The sequence below is a fragment of the Aquarana catesbeiana genome, linkage group LG11 (assembly GCF_042186555.1).
Source record: "Aquarana catesbeiana isolate 2022-GZ linkage group LG11, ASM4218655v1, whole genome shotgun sequence".
Classification (NCBI taxonomy): Eukaryota; Metazoa; Chordata; class Amphibia; order Anura; family Ranidae; genus Aquarana; species Aquarana catesbeiana.
This window is the reverse complement of record NC_133334.1, coordinates 10,089,112-10,108,354: the sequence shown is the minus strand read 5'-3', so window position 1 is coordinate 10,108,354 and position 19,243 is coordinate 10,089,112. Positions and strand designations below refer to the sequence as shown.

The 19,243-nt window shown below is 47.6% G+C and overlaps 1 protein-coding gene across 1 annotated transcript in view; it reads right to left on the bottom strand.

Moving 5' to 3' along the window:
* Window positions 1-16,054, bottom strand: part of LOC141112909 (vomeronasal type-2 receptor 26-like) — a 91,282-nt gene extending 75,228 nt beyond the window's left edge. Inside the window, exon 1 of the mRNA XM_073606012.1 lies at window positions 15,810-16,054. Coding sequence (XP_073462113.1) covers window positions 15,810-16,054 — 245 coding nt within the window. The remainder of the gene's footprint in view (window positions 1-15,809) is intronic.
* Between the last annotated feature and the right edge of the window lie 3,189 nt (window positions 16,055-19,243).

Sequence of the window (19,243 nt, the reverse complement as noted above, 5' to 3'; positions counted from 1 at the left end):
AAGGCAACCTCATGACCCATCTAAAATCCTGAGCAGACACATAAATCTCCCAGTCATCAAGACAGAATATAATGGGGCAGAAATTAGTTAAGACAGAGAAAGGAAAACTCGCATGTGACTTAGTCACGGAGAGAGATGGGGGACTTACGCCAAGAAAGAGAAAATAGGATCGCCATTCCTCCAGGGGGTAGATTGCAGCCAGAGGAATGGAGGAAAATACTGAAGTTAAAACGGGGGTGTTATCTGACAAAGGTCTACTGAAAACTGCAGTGTCACTGGAAGGTTTGGGACTTTGAGTGAGGCGCGGGGTGGCGCCTCCATCCCGAATTCAGAGAAAACAAGAAGGGGCGGTGGGACTTTAAATGAGACAGTTGACAGGTTGGGGTTTAGGATGAAAGCACAATTTATTGCGTATGATTCATACTGATGTGTCTTACATGTGGAAGGTTACCTGTGCATGTGCACCAAGTCTATCCTATATACATACATGCATAAAAACAATACAGAATTCCAGCAATGAATAACTAACACATATATCATGTGGAAATTGTACATATTAAAACTGGGAACAGCACAACATCATGATGTAAAAATGAGTCTCGAAGGTTGATGCATGATATGTTTCATATGTTTCATAAAAGTAGGATCCTAAAGAATGCACAGTGGCTGCATCCAACATGTCCGACGCGTTTCTGTGAAATACACTTCTTCAGGGGCGGATGCTCTAGGATTTCTGAAATAACAAAGTATAGTAACATCAGGAAGTGGACTAGCTGGTAGCCAGAAAGGACAACACGTCAATTTCTGGATAGTAACATACGTGGCCAAGCTATGGTGAGGTACAGGTACTGGGTCAAAAGCATTGCCCCCCTCCGGAGCTGGGGCGACAGGGAATCCAACACACGACGGACGCAAAACAGGCATCCTCCACTCAGTGCTTATCAACTCCTCCATAAGGTGACCAATGATCCTCAATAGATAGGGAGTATGTCTGAAATGGATAAATAAATCCACTAAGATGTACCAAAATTGTTATGCACAAAAGGTGGGAAAGTAAGAGCTTCAAACAGATGGTCATGGTATAATACCTTGAGGTGCTGGAGACAGGAATTGTCCTAGAGGTGCGGCATCTGCATGTGAGTGGAGAGGAGGACTGCACGAGAGGAGACGCCTGATATGCAGCCCATCTGCGTCGGCGATTGCCGCCAACGTCACGCCGGGCCGACGAGGCATGGGGCGGGGCCCCTGCCTGGGCAGTGAAGGTCCGCCCATGACAGACGCCCTCACGTCCAGCCATGCCGGCACGATGGAAAAGTCAACTCCCGCACAGCGGCGCCAGCCAGTGACGTCACGTGCGGGAGTGATGCGTGACGCCGATGCGATGTGCGGCACCCACCCGACCCCCCACACCAAACCAACCCCCCCGGGGTGGATGTGGAGGGGGTGGGGGGGGCCCGCAGAGCGCATCGCAGCTCCGGATATAGGAACAAGAACATGGCCCAGAACTGGCCACCATGCTGGAAGATGTGTGTAGTAACCCAGAATGGGAAGCAACATAATGTTGCAAAAAAATGTGTGTAGGCCAAAAGGTTCACTAACACACATAAAAACCCCAAACTAAAGCTAGGCAGGGGATCACTGCCTGCTACTGTCAACTGTCTCCATCCCAAGTATCAAGTGTCACTGGAAGGTTTGGGACTTTGAGTGAGGCGCGGGGTGGCGCCTCCATCCCGAATTCAGAGAAAACAAGAAGGGGCGGTGGGACTTTAAATGAGACAGTTGACAGGTTGGGGTTTAGGATGAAAGTACAATTTATTGCGTATGATTCATACTGATGTGTCTTACATGTGGAAGGTTACCTGTGCATGTGCACCAAGTCTATCCTATATACATACATGCATAAAAACAATACAGAATTCCAGCAATGAATAACTAACACATATATCATGTGGAAATTGTACTTATTAAAACTGGGAACAGCACAACATCATGATGTAAAAATGAGTCTCGAAGGTTGATGCATGATATGTTTCATATGTTTCATAAAAGTAGGATCCTAAAGAACGCACAGTAGCTGCATCCAACATGCCCGACGCGTTTCTGTGAAATACACTTCTTCAGGGGCGGATGCTCTAGGATTTCTGAAATAACAAAGTATAGTAACATCAGGAAGTGGACTAGCTGGTAGCCAGAAAGGACAACACGTCAATTTCTGGATAGTAACATACGTGGCCAAGCTATGGTGAGGTACAGGTACTGGGTCAAAAGCATTGCCCCCCTCCGGAGCTGGGGCGACAGGGAATCCAACACACGACGGACGCAAAACAGGCATCCTCCACTCAGTGCTTATCAACTCCTCCATAAGGTGACCAATGATCCTCAATAGATAGGGAGTATGTCTGAAATGGATAAATAAATCCACTAAGATGTACCAAAATTGTTATGCACAAAAGGTGGGAAAGTAAGAGCTTCAAACAGATGGTCATGGTATAATACCTTGAGGTGCTGGAGACAGGAATTGTCCTAGAGGTGCGGCGTCTGCATGTGAGTGGAGAGGAGGACTGCACGAGAGGAGACGCCTGATATGCAGCCCATCTGCGTCGGCGATTGCCGCCAACGTCACGCCGGGCCGACGAGGCATGGGGCGGGGCCCCTGCCTGGGCAGTGAAGGTCCGCCCATGACAGACGCCCTCACGTCCAGCCATGCCGGCACGATGGAAAAGTCAACTCCCGCACAGCGGCGCCAGCCAGTGACGTCACGTGCGGGAGTGATGCGTGACACCGATGCGATGTGCGGCACCCACCCGACCCCCCACACCAAACCAACCCCCCCGGGGTGGACGTGGAGGGGGTGGGGGGGGCCCGCAGAGCGCATCGCAGCTCTGGATATAGGAACAAGAACATGGCCCAGAACTGGCCACCATGCTGGAAGATGTGTGTAGTAACCCAGAATGGGAAGCAACATAATGTTGCAAAAAAATGTGTGTAGGCCAAAAGGTTCACTAACACACATAAAAACCCCAAACGAAAGCTAGGCAGGGGATCACTGCCTGCTACTGTCAACTGTCTCCATCCCAAGTATCAAGTGTCACTGGAAGGTTTGGGACTTTGAGTGAGGCGCGGGGTGGCGCCTCCATCCCGAATTCAGAGAAAACAAGAAGGGGCGGTGGGACTTTAAATGAGACAGTTGACAGGTTGGGGTTTAGGATGAAAGTACAATTTATTGCGTATGATTCATACTGATGTGTCTTACATGTGGAAGGTTACCTGTGCATGTGCACCAAGTCTATCCTATATACATACATGCATAAAAACAATACAGAATTCCAGCAATGAATAACTAACACATATATCATGTGGAAATTGTGCATATTAAAACTGGGAACAGCACAACATCATGATGTAAAAATGAGTCTCGAAGGTTGATGCATGATATGTTTCATATGTTTCATAAAAGTAGGATCCTAAAGAACGCACAGTGGCTGCATCCAACATGCCCGACGCATTTCTGTGAAATACACTTCTTCAGGGGCGGATGCTCTAGGATTTCTGAAATAACAAAGTATAGTAACATCAGGAAGTGGACTAGCTGGTAGCCAGAAAGGACAACACGTCAATTTCTGGATAGTAACATACGTGGCCAAGCTATGGGTGAGGTACAGGTACTGGGTCAAAAGCATTGCCCCCCTCCGGAGCTGGGGCGACAGGGAATCCAACACACGACGGACGCAAAACAGGCATCCTCCACTCAGTGCTTATCAACTCCTCCATAAGGTGACCAATGATCCTCAATAGATAGGGAGTATGTCTGAAATGGATAAATAAATCCACTAAGATGTACCAAAATTGTTATGCACAAAAGGTGGGAAAGTAAGAGCTTCAAACAGATGGTCATGGTATAATACCTTGAGGTGCTGGAGACAGGAATTGTCCTAGAGGTGCAGCGTCTGCATGTGAGTGGATAGGAGGACTGCACGAGAGGAGACGCCTGATATGCAGCCCATCTGTGTCGGCGATTGCCGCCAACGTCACGCCGGGCCGACGAGGCATGGGGCGGGGCCCCTGCCTGGGCAGTGAAGGTCCGCCCATGACAGACGCCCTCACATCCAGCCATGCCGGCACGATGGAAAAATCAACTCCCGCACAGCGGCGCCAGCCAGTGACGTTACGTGCGGGAGTGATGCGTGACGCCGATGCGATGTGCGGCACCCACCCGACCCCCCACACCAAACCAACCCCCCCGGGGTGGATGTGGAGGGGGTGGGGGGGGCCGCAGAGCGCATCGCAGCTCCGGATATAGGAACAAGAACATGGCCCAGAACTGGCCACCATGCTGGAAGATGTGTGTAGTAACCCAGAATGGGAAGCAACATAATGTTGCAAAAAAATGTGTGTAGGCCAAAAGGTTCACTAACACACATAAAAACCCCAAACTAAAGCTAGGCAGGGGATCACTGCCTGCTACTGTCAACTGTCTCCATCCCAAGTATCAAGTGTCACTGGAAGGTTTGGGACTTTGAGTGAGGCGCGGGGTGGCGCCTCCATCCCGAATTCAGAGAAAACAAGAAGGGGCGGTGGGAATTTAAATGAGACAGTTGACAGGTTGGGGTTTAGGATGAAAGTACAATTTATTGCGTATGATTCATACTGATGTGTCTTACATGTGGAAGGTTACCTGTGCATGTGCACCAAGTCTATCCTATATACATACATGCATAAAAACAATACAGAATTCCAGCAATGAATAACTAACACATATATCACGTGGAAATTGTACATATTAAAACTGGGAACAGCACAACATCATGATGTAAAAATGAGTCTCGAAGGTTGATGCATGATATGTTTCATATGTTTCATAAAAGTAGGATCCTAAAGAACGCACAGTGGCTGCATCCAACATGCCCGACGCGTTTCTGTGAAATACACTTCTTCAGGGGCGGATGCTCTAGGATTTCTGAAATAACAAAGTATAGTAACATCAGGAAGTGGACTAGCTGGTAGCCAGAAAGGGCAACACGTCAATTTCTGGATAGTAACATACGTGGCCAAGCTATGGTGAGGTACAGGTACTGGGTCAAAAGCATTGCCCCCCTCCGGAGCTGGGGCGACAGGGAATCCAACACACGACGGACGCAAAACAGGCATCCTCCACTCAGTGCTTATCAACTCCTCCATAAGGTGACCAATGATCCTCAATAGATAGGGAGTATGTCTGAAATGGATAAATAAATCCACTAAGATGTACCAAAATTGTTATGCACAAAAGGTGGGAAAGTAAGAGCTTCAAACAGATGGTCATGGTATAATACCTTGAGGTGCTGGAGACAGGAATTGTCCTAGAGGTGCGGCGTCTGCATGTGAGTGGAGAGGAGGACTGCACGAGAGGAGACGCCTGATATGCAGCCCATCTGCGTCGGCGATTGCTGCCAACGTCACGCCGGGCCGACGAGGCATGGGGCGGGGCCCCTGCCTGGGCAGTGAAGGTCCGCCCATGACAGACGCCCTCACGTCCAGCCATGCCGGCACGATGGAAAAGTCAACTCCCGCACAGCGGCGCCAGAATGGGAAGCAACATAATGTTTATGTGTGTTAGTGAACCTTTTGGCCTACACACATTTTTTTGCAACATTATGTTGCTTCCCATTCTGGGTTACTACACACATCTTCCAGCATGGTGGCCAGTTCTGGGCCATGTTCTTGTTCCTATATCCGGAGCTGCGATGCGCTCTGCGGGCCCCCCCCACCCCCTCCACGTCCACCCCGGGGGGGTTGGTTTGGTGTAGGGGGTCGGGTGGGTGCCGCACATCGCATCGGCGTCACGCATCACTCTCGCACGTGACGTCACTGGCTGGTGCCGCTGTGCGGGAGTTGACTTTTCCATCGTGCCGGCATGGCTGGACGTGAGGGCGTCTGTCATGGGCGGACCTTCACTGCCCAGGCAGGGGCCCCGCCCCATGCCTCGTCGGCCCGGCGTGACGTTGGCGGCAATCGCCGACGCAGATGGGCTGCATATCAGGCGTCTCCTCTCGTGCAGTCCTCCTCTCCACTCACATGCAAACGCCGCACCTCTAGGACAATTCCTGTCTCCAGCACCTCAAGGTATTATACCATGACCATCTGTTTGAAGCTCTTACTTTCCCACCTTTTGTGCATAACAATTTTGGTACATCTTAGTGGATTTATTTATCCATTTCAGACATACTCCCTATCTATTGAGGATCATTGGTCACCTTATGGAGGAGTTGATAAGCACTGAGTGGAGGATGCCTGTTTTGCGTCCGTCGTGTGTTGGATTCCCTGTCGCCCCAGCTCCGGAGGGGGGCAATGCTTTTGACCCAGTACCTGTACCTCACCATAGCTTGGCCACGTATGTTACTATCCAGAAATTGACGTGTTGTCCTTTCTGGCTACCAGCTAGTCCACTTCCTGATGTTACTATACTTTGTTATTTCAGAAATCCTAGAGCATCCGCCCCTGAAGAAGTGTATTTCACAGAAACGCGTCGGACATGTTGGATGCAGCCACTGTGCGTTCTTTAGGATCCTACTTTTATGAAACATATGAAACATATCATGCATCAACCTTCGAGACTCATTTTTACATCATGATGTTGTGCTGTTCCCAGTTTTAATATGTACAATTTCCACATGATATATGTGTTAGTTATTCATTGCTGGAATTCTGTATTGTTTTTATGCATGTATGTATATAGGATAGACTTGGTGCACATGCACAGGTAACCTTCCACATGTAAGACACATCAGTATGAATCATACGCAATAAATTGTACTTTCATCCTAAACCCCAACCTGTCAACTGTCTCATTTAAAGTCCCACCGCCCCTTCTTGTTTACTGAAAACTGCAGAAGCTTGGTATAAAGTATGAAATGTGATAAAACTTTAGTTATGAGCCTGTCAAAAAAATTTTTATAATGCATATCACTGATGGGACCCGCAAAAGAGAATTATATCAGGTAAATTATATGTTTGAAAAACACGATAGCTATCTATCGCTGAGTTGAAAAATAAGTCTGAGAAATTATCCCGAGCATGAAAGAAGCATGCTGCAGCTATGCCCTAACCCCCCACCCTTGCGTTTTACTGCAAGGAGTGAAGGGTCCCTCCTTTCAAATTCCTGTGTGAGAGGCTGTCTGTAAAAATGTTAACTGTTGACAAGCTATGAAATTACTAGGATAAAATGTGATGTTTATATGTGTGGGATATACAAGACCGGGTTGATTTCGTTATTATTCTAGCATGTCAGAATGTTAAAGGAATTATGCAAGTTGAGAAAAACAGTAGTTAGACAAGGAAGCAGTACAAAAGGGAAGATATGTTTAGAATGGATGTTATGAAGAAATATGCAAATGTTAATGAAAGAAAAGGCTGAGGATGTTTTGATTACTTTAAATGTGGCAAAGGCCACTCACAGAGAACAATGGATAGAGCAGGAGGTACAAAACTGACAGTATATATATGTATCATCAATGCACTGACAAGAACGAACCGTTATGTTTGCTGACTGACGATAACAAGCCACAGCCCTATGATGACTGTAACACCTGACACTCCAATGAGCCCCGTCTGCCATCACACGCCCCGTTGCTGCCCTACTTTCGCCCACAGCCTAACACACCTCTTTCAGCGGCCATCTTGGTGCACCCAGTCAGTACCGGAAGGTCTACAGGCCCTGCAACCCCCATCTACCCAGTTATAAGAGCGGATGGCACCTTCTACATGCCTCCCCTACCGACCCTAACTCCTGACATGCCCAACCTAGTAGGATCATATGCCACTGCTCCCACAGGTGGAGTCCCGGCCTCCCCCCATACAATGACAAGGCCAGATGTGAGTTTACATTCATATCAACATCCCCTGACGTCCATACCGGACACTTTCCTATCCTCTTTACAGGATGAGGGGTTGATTATGTGGAACCCATTCACAAACCTTGATGCCATGGGCATCGACAGTAGTTCCTAGGCCAATGGCCAATTCCCCTGTGATGTATGTCATGTTCACTCCATCCTAGGCATCCTCCCTGGTGACCACTCTGCCAGACCCAGAAAAACAACCCATGCCCTTTTACCGTAGGTTGGCCCAGATGCAAAAAAAAAAACCTACTCAGCAGCATGGAGAGATGTAGTCAGTTTATGTGAAAATAAAAGCTGGAGACTCTTACTGGCCCATCATGGAGAAAAGTCTCCATGTTGCAAGGATTGTCAATGACAATACCTTTAAATTTGGTGTAGAATTCTGTGAGCAGCTGCGCGAGTGGGCAAGGGACAGACTGGCCAATCAAGCTACAAGTATCCAAAATGTTCTTCCACCTGTCCACTCAATCTCTCGGGAGCAGATGTACTGTCCAGGCTTCAGGCTCCCATTGTCTTCTCTGAAGATGGATCTGTTACTGTCTCTTCTCCACTGGGCATTAAGGACACTTCTGCTATGGTCCACAGGAGCTGAGGATGTAGGACACTTAAAGGTGCCACCAGTCATGGTGCAGTTGAAACTTGGAGCTCCCCTGCTCCAGAAACAAAAGTTAGCCCAATCTGCAGCTATTTCAAAGCATGTCAAGGCCCTCGTGTCTAATGGAGCCCTGATACCCTGCACATCTCCATGCAACACACCTCTGTTCCCTGTGAAGAAGAAAACCCCTAAGGGAGAACCAGACAAGTACAGAATGGTCCAGGACCTCTGAGCAGTTATAGAAGCTACAGTCCGGAAGGCTCCTTACTGATGCAACCCCTTTAGGGCTCTCAGGCTATGAAAAAAAAAGTTCAAGCTCTTTGTATTCAAATGTCTGGGACATGACATTGCTGCCATACTCAAACAGATCCAGCCGAAACATCTGTCCACTACCAGACATTTGAGACTCCAATGTTCCCTCTTTCTACCGGACAACATTACTATATTACGTTGTCAAACACTGAACCCTTCAACCCTTTTTCCACTTCCCAAGGAGGAGCCGAGTCCTGACTTGTTACCCCATGACTGTTTTCAATTAATGGGGCTGGAAGCCTCACATCTCCAGAATCCAGACCTAACATGGTTCTACAAGCTGAAGCCTTACCACTGGGGATGTCTGCACAGGAGACAGAGCTGCAAGCACTGGCAGAGGGAAAAAGAGCTAACATTCATACAGACTCAAGATATGCTTTCAACGTTGCCCATGACTTTGGTGTTATCTGGAAGGCCAGAGGATTCCTGACAGCTGCAGGAACACCTGTGAAACACAGTTCAGCTATCAAAGACCTGATGGACACCTTACTTCTCCTAACTCAAGTGGCTATTCCAAAAGTAAAAGCACACTGCAAACTGAATTCAAAGGAAGCCTGAGGCAATCATCTAGCCATTTCAACTGCCAAACTGGCAGCCAGCAGTCCATGAGAAGTGGAAAGTAGAGTGGTAGAAGAAGACCACCCCGTGCTTGCCCTACAGACTCTCCCAAGTGGACAGAGTTTATCTGAAAGAACTACAAGAAGCAGCAAGTCTGGATGAGAAGGAAAGCTGGAAGCGGAGGGGAGCAACCCTTAAGGATGGACTATTCGAGTGCAACAAGAAACCTTGCTTGCCTAGGAATATGTACTCGGCTGTGGTACAATGGGCACATGGAGCTGCCCATCTGTCAAAGACTGTCACATACATGGTTGGAGGCCGAAATGCCGAGAGGACACCGGGTAATACAGGAAACACAGCTGGGCTCAAGTCTATAAGAATCTTTGGTAATACTTGGAAAGGTGTGCACACGGAACGGTAGTGAAAGCCAGGCCAGGGGTCAAACACAGCAGATCCGGCAAGATTGGGAGGCAGGTTGCAGAAACAGGGACAAGCCAAAGCTCTGGTATCAGGAAGCAGGCAGGAACAGGTAACTGTAGCAAAGTCCGTGATACAAGCCGGGATCAGGTACAGGAGAAGACAACAAGTCGGTAAAGCAAGCCAGGGGGTCAAACCAGGAGAGCAGATCAGACAGGTCAGGAACAAGCCGGGTCATAACAAGAATCCAAACAGTAATTTGCACAGAGGCTCAGGAATAGGGATGAGCCGAACACCCCCCTGTTCGGTTCGCACCAGAACATGCGAACAGGCAAAAATTTGTTCAAACACGCGAACACCGTTAAAGTCTATGGGACACGAACATGAATAATCAAAAGTGCAAATTTTAAAGGCTTATATGCAAGTTATTGTCATAAAAAGTGTTTGGGGACCCGGGTCCTGCCCCAGGGGACATGGATTAATGCAAAAAAAGTTTTAAAAGCGGCCGTTTTTTCAGAAGCAGTGATTTTAATAATGCTTAAAGTGAAACAATAAAAATGTAATATCCCTTTAAATTTTGTACCTGGGGGGTGTCTATAGTATGCCTGTAAAGGGGTGCATGTTTCCCGTGTTTAGAACAGTCTGACAGCATGGGAATTCCCCACAGGGGAACCCCGAACCAAAATTTAAAAAAAATGCTGTGGGGGTCCCCCTAAATTCCATACCAGGCCTCTCAGGTCTGGAATGGATATTAAGGGGAACCCCGGCCAAATTTTTTTTAAAAAATGGCGTGGGGTCCCCCTCAAAATCTATACCAGACCCTTATCTGAGCACACAACCTGGCAGGCCGCAGGAAAAGAGGGGGGACGAGAGAGCGCCCCCCTCCTGAACCGTACCAGGCCACATGCCCTCAACATTGGGAGGGTGCTTTGGGGTAGATGGGGACAAGGGCCTCATCCCTACAACCCTTGCCCGGTGGTTGTGGGGGTCTGCGGGCAGGGGGCTTATTGGAATCTGGAAGCCCCCTTTAACAAGGGGACCCCCAGATCCCGGCCCTCCCCCCTGTGTGAAATGGTAAGGGGGTACAAAAGTACCCCTACCATTTCACAAAAAAACTCTCAAAAATGTTAAAAATGACAAGAGACAGTTTTTGACAACTCCTTTATTTAAATGCTTCTTCTTTCTTCTGTCTTCTATCTTCTATCTTCCTTCAGTTTCTTCCTCCATCTTCTTCTTCTTCTGGTTCTTCTGGTTCTTCTGGTTCTTCCTCCAGTGTTCTTGTCTGGCATCTTCCTCCGCGGTGTCTTCTTCCCTTCTTCTTCTGAGGCCGCTCCGCATCCACCACGATGGGAGATTCCCACTGTGTGATGCTTCTCCTCTTCTGATGGTTCTTAAATAACGAAGGGCGGGGCCACCTGGTGACCCCGCCCCCCTCTGACGCACGGTGACTTCCCTGTCCGCCCCCTCTGACTTCATGGGGATTGCCACAGGGTAGTCCCCGTCAAGTCCCCATGCATCAGAGGGGGGCCTTCGTTATTTAAGAACCGTCAGAAGACGAGAAGCATCACACAGTGGGAGCCTCCCATCATGGTGGATGCTGAGCGGCCTGAGAAGAAGATGGGAAAAAGACGCCGCGGAGGAAGATGCTGGATGAGAACACCGGAGGAAGAACCAGAAGAACCAGAAGAAGAAGAAGATGGAGGAAGAAACCGAAGGAAGATAGAAGATAGAAGATAGAAGAAAGAAGAAGCATTTAAATAAAGGAATTTTCAAAAACTGTTTCATTTTTAACATTTTTGACAGGTTTTTTGTAAAATGGTAGGGGTACTTTTGTACCCCCTTACTATTTCACACAGGGGGAGGGCCAGATGTTAAAGGGGCTTCCAGATTCCGATAAGCCCCCCAGCCGCAGACCCCCACAACCACCGGGCAAGGGTTGTGGGGATGAGGCCCTTGTCTCCTTCAACATGGGGACAAGGTGTTTTGGGGGGCTACCCCAAATCACCCTCCCAATGTTGAGGGCATGTGGCCTGGTACGGTTCAGGAAGGGGGGTGCTATTTCATCCCCCCCTCTTTTCCTGCGGCCTGCCAGGTTGCGTGCTCAGATAAGGGTCTGGTATGGATTTTTGGGGGGACTCCACGCCATTTTTAAAAAAAAATTTGGCACGGGGTTCCCCTTAAAATCCATACCAGACCTGAAGGGTCTGGTATAGATTTTGAGGGGGACCCCACACTATTTTTTTAAAATTTTGGCCGGAGTTCCCCTTAATATCCATACCAGACCTGAAGGGCCTGGTATGGAATTTAGGGGGACCCCCCACGTAATTTTTTTTAAAATTTTGGTTCGGGGTTCCCCTGTGGGGAATTCCCATGCCATTTTTATCAATGAATTTTCATGTGTATTGTCGGGCCGGAAATTCATTAATAGCTGCGAGTAGTTTTAAATGACTTTTTTTCATTTGAAATGTCATTTTGCTGTCAGACTGTTCTAAACACGGGAAACATGCGCCCCTTTACAGGCATACTATAGGCACCCCCCAGGTACGAAATTTAAAGGAATATTACTTTTATTGTTTCATTTTAAGCATTATTAAAATCACTGCTCCCGAAAAAACAGGCGTTTTTAAAACTTTTTTTTGCATTGATCCATGTCCCCTGGGGCAGGACCCAGGTCCCCAAACACTTTTTATGACAATACCATGCATATAAGCCTTTAAAATTAGCACTTTTGATTTCTCCCATGGACTTTTAAAGGGTGTTCTACGGCTTTCAAATTTCCCACGAACACCCCAAATTGTTTGCTGTTTGGCGAACTGGCAAACAGCCGATGTTTGAGTCGAACATGAGTTTGTTAAAGGGGGCTCCCAGAAGCTTGTTAAAGGGGCTCCCAGATTCCGATAAACCCCCCCTGCAGACCCCGACAACCAATGGCCAAGGTTGTCGGGAAGAGGCCCTTGTCCTCATCAACATGGGGACAAGGTGCTTTGGGGTGGGGGGGCCGACAGGGCGCCCCCCCTTGCCCCAAAGCACCAACCCCCTCATGCTGAGGGCATGCGGCCTGGTACGGTTCAGGAGATGGGGGATGCTCGCTCGTTTCCACCCTCTTTCCTGACCGATCGGGCTGCATGCTCAGATAAGGGTCTGGTATGGATTTGGGGTGACCCCCACAATGCCCCTTGGAATCCATACCAGACCGAAGAGCCTGGTATGCTCTTGGAGGGGAACCCATGCCGGTTTTTGATTTAAAATTCGGCATGGAGTTCCCCCTTAAGATTCATACCAAACACAGTGCCTGGCATTGGCGGGGATCCTTGTGCTACTTGTCGCTCATTGGGAAAGGAAAAAAAAGTTTCCTTTCCCAATGAGCGAGCCAGCTCGGCACTGCTATCCGCAGCTGACACAGTGCACTGCGATTACCTGCGCTTATGTGCGGATAGCTGCGCTAAATCGCTTCTGGATGCAGTCAATTCTATTTTTTCTATCCGCACCAAACCACATGTAACTAAATCTCAGCTAAACGCAGTGTGTGAATGGGGCCATAGGAAAGCATTGTGTTTCTTTTTGCTGCGGTAGAAAACTAGAAAATCCTCAGCTAAAAGCACCATTCTATCCGTCCGTGTGAAAGGGGCCTAAAGGAAGCTATATGCACAAAGCAATAAAGGAAATTTCACTTCAACTGAACAAGTTTGCATCAGTGTGTTCCTCCAATTCGTGCACAAAATAAGGCCAGGTGCAGATACTCGTACAGACACTTGTCTGTATCCACAGCATCACACCACAGAGCTCCACAGGTGCAGGGTACTGCTGATTCCACGCTGACTTCCAAAAGTTAATAGGTGTGGGATTTTTTAACACATGTGCAGCAGACCACAGCGTTGCTGTTTGCAATCTCTGAAACATGGCCAGAACACCAGCCGCTTGGGCACCACATGCTTTAGAAGACATATGACGACCTGCCATGCAGTCCATTGGCAACAGCACCTGAAAGACCCACATCATAAAAAAATGCAGACTTCTCCTTGCTCCTCATCTGGGATCTTTACCTCTACTATACCTCAAGTCTTCTCAAAATCCTCCACTGAGAGGAATGATGGTATAGCAATGGATGCCACAGGTACTTGCACTCAACTGGCTAGCAGTACACCACCTGTTTATTTCACCGGTTAAATTTCGCTACCCCAGTTACTGAACCATAAAAAAAATAAAAAATACTGTCCCAGCCATCCACATGCTCAGCCTCTAAATGCTAGTGTGGCAGTCATACAATGCCAGTGCTGGCTGCCATTCAACGGGAATTCAACCTGCCCACCAACTGCCTCATTTGTGACATGCTCACCAGGTGGAATGTTGGCAATGCTGCAGCAGCTGCACATGCAGCACAGGGCCATCAATGAGTATCTGTGTGAGTATGGCACAAGGACAGGCTCAGGGGAGCCTGGCTTCTTTTCACCACGCCAGTGACTACTGATAAAGGATGCATGCACTGTCCTGTCACCATTTGAGGAGGCCACAAGGATGGCCATGCATCAATGACACTATCCCTCTAGTCTTCCTGCTGGAGCACACGCTTTGTAAAATCATGGACAGGGCACACTTGAGGCAGAACAGCGGGAGGAAGAGAAGGACTTCCTTTCCTCTCAAGGCCCCCTTTATGCAGACACCATGAGGAAGGAAGGAGGAGGAAGAGGTTGAGGAGGAGAATTGTGTCTGCATGGCTGTAGAGGATAACATACAACAGTCTTCAAGGAATGGTTTTCAGTCCCCAGAAACCCCAGGAGTTGTACGTGGCTGGGAGGAGATAGTTCCTGACAATGTCATCCTTAGTGACCCAGAGAACTCAGAATCTAATGTCTCCTCAAACTCATGCTGCATGGGCTCCCTGATTCTGCAAAGCCTGCGACAGGAACCGAGGATTCGTGGTATCAAGGAGAGAGATCATTGCTGGCTGACAACCCTTCTTGATCCACGTTACAAGGTTTAGTTGCAGAACTCATCGTACCTTCAAAGAAGGAACAAAGGATGAAACATCTTTAGGATGCCTTGTAGAAAATTTTGTGTAACAACTTTCCAGACACTGGAAGGTTACCATTTCCTGGACAACGTCTTTCCGAGGCTTCGCTCAGTCAGTGGAGATTGGTGGAGAAGGCGGCTGGCTGACCAATGACTTTAAACAGTTCTTTAGTCCTCAGCGCCCAGGACCGTTAGGTTTAAGCAACCATTGGCAGCATCTGCATCATATGGTGCAGGATTATCTAGGGGCAAGAACAGACATGGAGACCTTTCCAACTGAGTACCCACTGGGTTGCTCAATATGCTTAATATGCAATTGAGCTACTGGCCTGTCCTGCATCCAGTGTGCTTTCTGAATGGACATTCAGTGCTTCTGAAGGTTTTGTGATGGATAAAAGAGTGTGTCTGTCCACAGACTGACTGACTGACATTTATCAAAATTAATCAGTCCTGGATCAACAGCAGCTATCAAGCCCCTGATGCTGATGTAACTCATTGAATTTGCTAGGGATCTATGATCCCTTGAAGACTGCCTATGCTGCCTATGCTATTCCCAGCAAGAGTAACTGTGAGGGATTACAGAACCTGGCTTGGCTGACTACTCTGCTATCTCCTGCCCACTGTGTATGACCTGGCTTGCTGCTGTATCTATCTTGGACTGATTCCTCTGTGTATGACCCCCATCCTGGTTATTGGCTCTGTTCCTGGTTTACCCTGCTGTTCCATACCTAGGATCTCTCCTCACACAGCTGCCAACACAGTTCACCCAGCGCACCATAGCTGCCCTCTGCTAACCAGCTCATCCAGCTGCAGTACCGGCAATCCATGCTCCTTTGGGCACCACACTCCCTGTATCACTCCCAGGGGTGCGTTGCACTTAGCCGCAAGGGGCGCACTCTCAGCAATCCGGCCTCACACCCAAGACGTGACAGTATAATCCAGCCATGTCTGAGGCTAGCAGAGGTGCGTCCCCGATAGAGGCTGTGTGCCAACAGGGCACTACTCTGACTCAAGCAGTCCAAAGACTACAGGAAGGATACCTCCAGTTAGAGGGTCGGCTGCAACACTTGACAGTGCCACCTGCTTCTGCGGGCTCAGGTCCATCTTCCACCAGCTCCACAACATTTGCCCAAGAACGACCCTCTGTGGCCCCTACGGTGGTAGTCCCTCCTCCAGAACCATGAGTACCAACTCTTGAGTGATTCTCTGGAGATTGACAAAAGTTCAGATCCTTCAAGAATGCCTGCTTACTGTATCTGGCCTTGCATCCCTGGACTTTTGCCATTGAGACTGTTAAAGTTGGGTTTCTCATTTCCCTGTTGTACAATGAACCCCAGTCTATGGGAACAAAAAGCTATGGCACAGCTCTACAAAGATCCCCAGCGTACGGTCAAGGCTGAAGCCGCTCTACACTCACTACAGCAGAGATGGCGGCCGGTGGAAGACTGTACCATGGACTTACGTCAATGGTCTGCAGACACAGACTGGAATGAGGCAGCTTTAAAATACCAGTTCTGCCTAGGACCTTCTGAATCCCTCAAGGATGAGTTGGCCAAGGTTGGGACCCCTACTACACTCGAGGGTCTCATTCAATTGGCCATCCAGCTACATAGATGCTTGCTGGAGCGACAGTCTGAACGATCACAGACCTCCAGGCCTGTCTGGATGCTGCCTAAAGTTTCCACTCCATCAGGACCTGTGCCCTCCAGTACATCTACCCCTGGAATTGACCCTATGCAAGTTGGCCTGGTACGATCTGCACTAACCCCTGAAGAGAAATGTCATCATCGTCAAGCCAATCTCTGCCTCTATTGTTGACAAAACGGACACTTCCTATGCAATTGTCCCATAAGGCCCAGCAAGCCACTCAATTACATCCCAGTGTACTTCCAGGTTTCCGGAACTTCCCCTTCTCATCTCATTCTCCCTATCACGTTGCAGTTGGCAGAAGAGGGGGTTCAGCTTTGGGCCATAATTGATTCTGGGGCATGCAGATGCTTCCTGGGCTTGAACCTGGCAAGAAACCTTAGTCTGCCCCTTTTCCACAAGAAACATAGACTGGAAGTTCTTCTGGTTGATGGTACCATGCCTAGTTCTGGCCCCGTCACACAAGAGACTGCTCCTCTCCTTGTTGCTACTCCTGATGGCTTTCAGGAATTCATACGCTTTGATGTCCTGAGTTCACCTATGTTCCCAGTCATCCTGGGTATATCCTCATTCCAGATTAACTGGATCAAGAGGGAAGTTCTGTTCACCTCTCCCTACTGTCAACAGCTCTGCCCTGTCCCTGAATCCAGAGATGCCACTAGTTGCCTGACAGTCCAACCTGTACCTGCCAATAGCCAGAGTGTACCACCAGCTTACCAGGAGTTCCTGGATGTCTTTGATAAGAGAAAAGCTGATGTTCTATCACCACATCGGCCATATGACTGTCCAATTGAATTACTCCCATGGGCCGAAATCCCGTTTGGACGCTTATTTCCCATCTCTGAGATGGAGTTGGAAACATTGCAACAATACATAGATGAAAACGTAGAAAAATGCTTCATCCGTCCCTCTTCCTCTCCTGCCGGTGCCGGTATCTTTTTTGGTGAAAAAAGGACAAGACATTAAGACCATGTGTGTATTACAGGGAGCTTAATAAAATCATTTCCATTTGATACCATCCGGAGTGTGGAATGATCTTAAAGTGTGGAGAAAGGTCCTGGCTGGGTTTAAGCTGCAGGCGTTCATTGACCCCCTGTGACAAGGGGTCCACTGGAGCTGGTAAGCCTTTCCATAGTTGGTGGTGGATTCACTGGGCTATTTGGTGATGGACACGGATATGGAACTATTCACTTTTTCCACGTTAATCTGGACAATTTTTCACATGTATCATTTGTTTAGTACACATATGGACTTTAATTTAATTTGATTTGTATAGCGCAATTTGTACCTATTTCTATTGTTATATACATGCCATACCCCCCAATAGAGGTGTCCTCTCATCAGCCATATCTACTACTTCTTTACTTTTCTTACCTCCCTTCTGGTTTTTCATGGTTCTACTGCTAATCCTGGGCCTTTCCAGGGAAGGCATCTTGTTTCACCCGCATGATTCTGCTGATGCATTGCATATAATATGGGAATAATGTTTTGTTTCAAATATTTTCTAAAATGTTTTCTCTATTTTAATAGTCAATGTACCAATATCTGTTATTAACTGTAATTCTTGCCTACTGGTTCTCCCTGCATAGTGGCGAGAATTATTTTTCCTCCATGTTGCATATTTCCCAACTTTGTAGTCAAATCCTTCAATACAAATATTGAACAAGAAAATCAGTGAAGATATCTGTTTTACATCTTTTAACTGTGAACAAGTTTATTAACTTAAAAAGTTAAAACAAACGCTACAAATGGTATGCAAGCCCATGGAGTAACATTGAAAAAGGAAAATATTCTACTTGGCGCATCATTCATTGTGTTCAAGCCTTAAAGTCAAGTTTCACACCAGAGCAGCTCTATTGACATGCGAATTGGATGCAGGAAAGCCCGAAACCTATTTGTAATAGAGAGAACCCAGCCTAAAAAGTTATTTGCATCTGTTGTCAAGCAAATGCTTCCTTGAATTTAAGTTGGGCTGACAAAGAATTTTGTAACATTTTGGAAAAAAGATACAAACTAGCAGTCCAGCATTTGAGGTCAGGATGGCAAAAATCTCCACAGCCACCATATATTTCCCTTTGGTGCTCAGATAGGCCGGGATCATGGCAATCCAGACACTGCAGAACACCAGCATGCTGAAGGTGATGTATTTGGCTTCATTAAAACTGTCCGGTAATGTCCTGGCAAAAAAAGCTATAATAAAACTAACAGCAGCCAGGATCCCCATATAACCCAGAACAGAGTAGAACCCGATAACTGACCCTTCATTACACTGAACAATGATCTTTGTTTGATATGATCTTTTGTCCAACTCCTGGAATGGGGGAGAGATTGACAACCATGCAATGCAGATTAAAACTTGTAATGATGAGCAGATGAAGACAACAAAATTGGGCAGCTTTACTCCAACCCATTTTTTCCACACACTGCCCGGTTTGGTGGCTTTAAAAGCAAGCCAAACCATCACAGTCTTGCCCAACACAGAGGAGACCGCTATGGTAAAAAGAAATCCAAAGGATGTTGGGCGTAGCCAGCAGGTTGTATCCATGGGACGGCCTAGAAACAAGAACACACAGAGGAAACCCAACATGATGGAGACCAGGAGGACAAAGCTGAGGCTCTTGTTATTGGCTCTGACAATGGGGGTATCTCCATATGAAATAAATACAGTCATTGTCAAAAAAGTTAAAATGCAAAGGAATAAAGAGATAACCATGAAAAATAAAGATAGATTATCAGTATAAGACAAAAACTCTATCAGCTTGGGATTACATTCAGTTTTGTTCTCATTTGGCCATTCATGGTTCAGACACCTCATGCAGTTGTCACT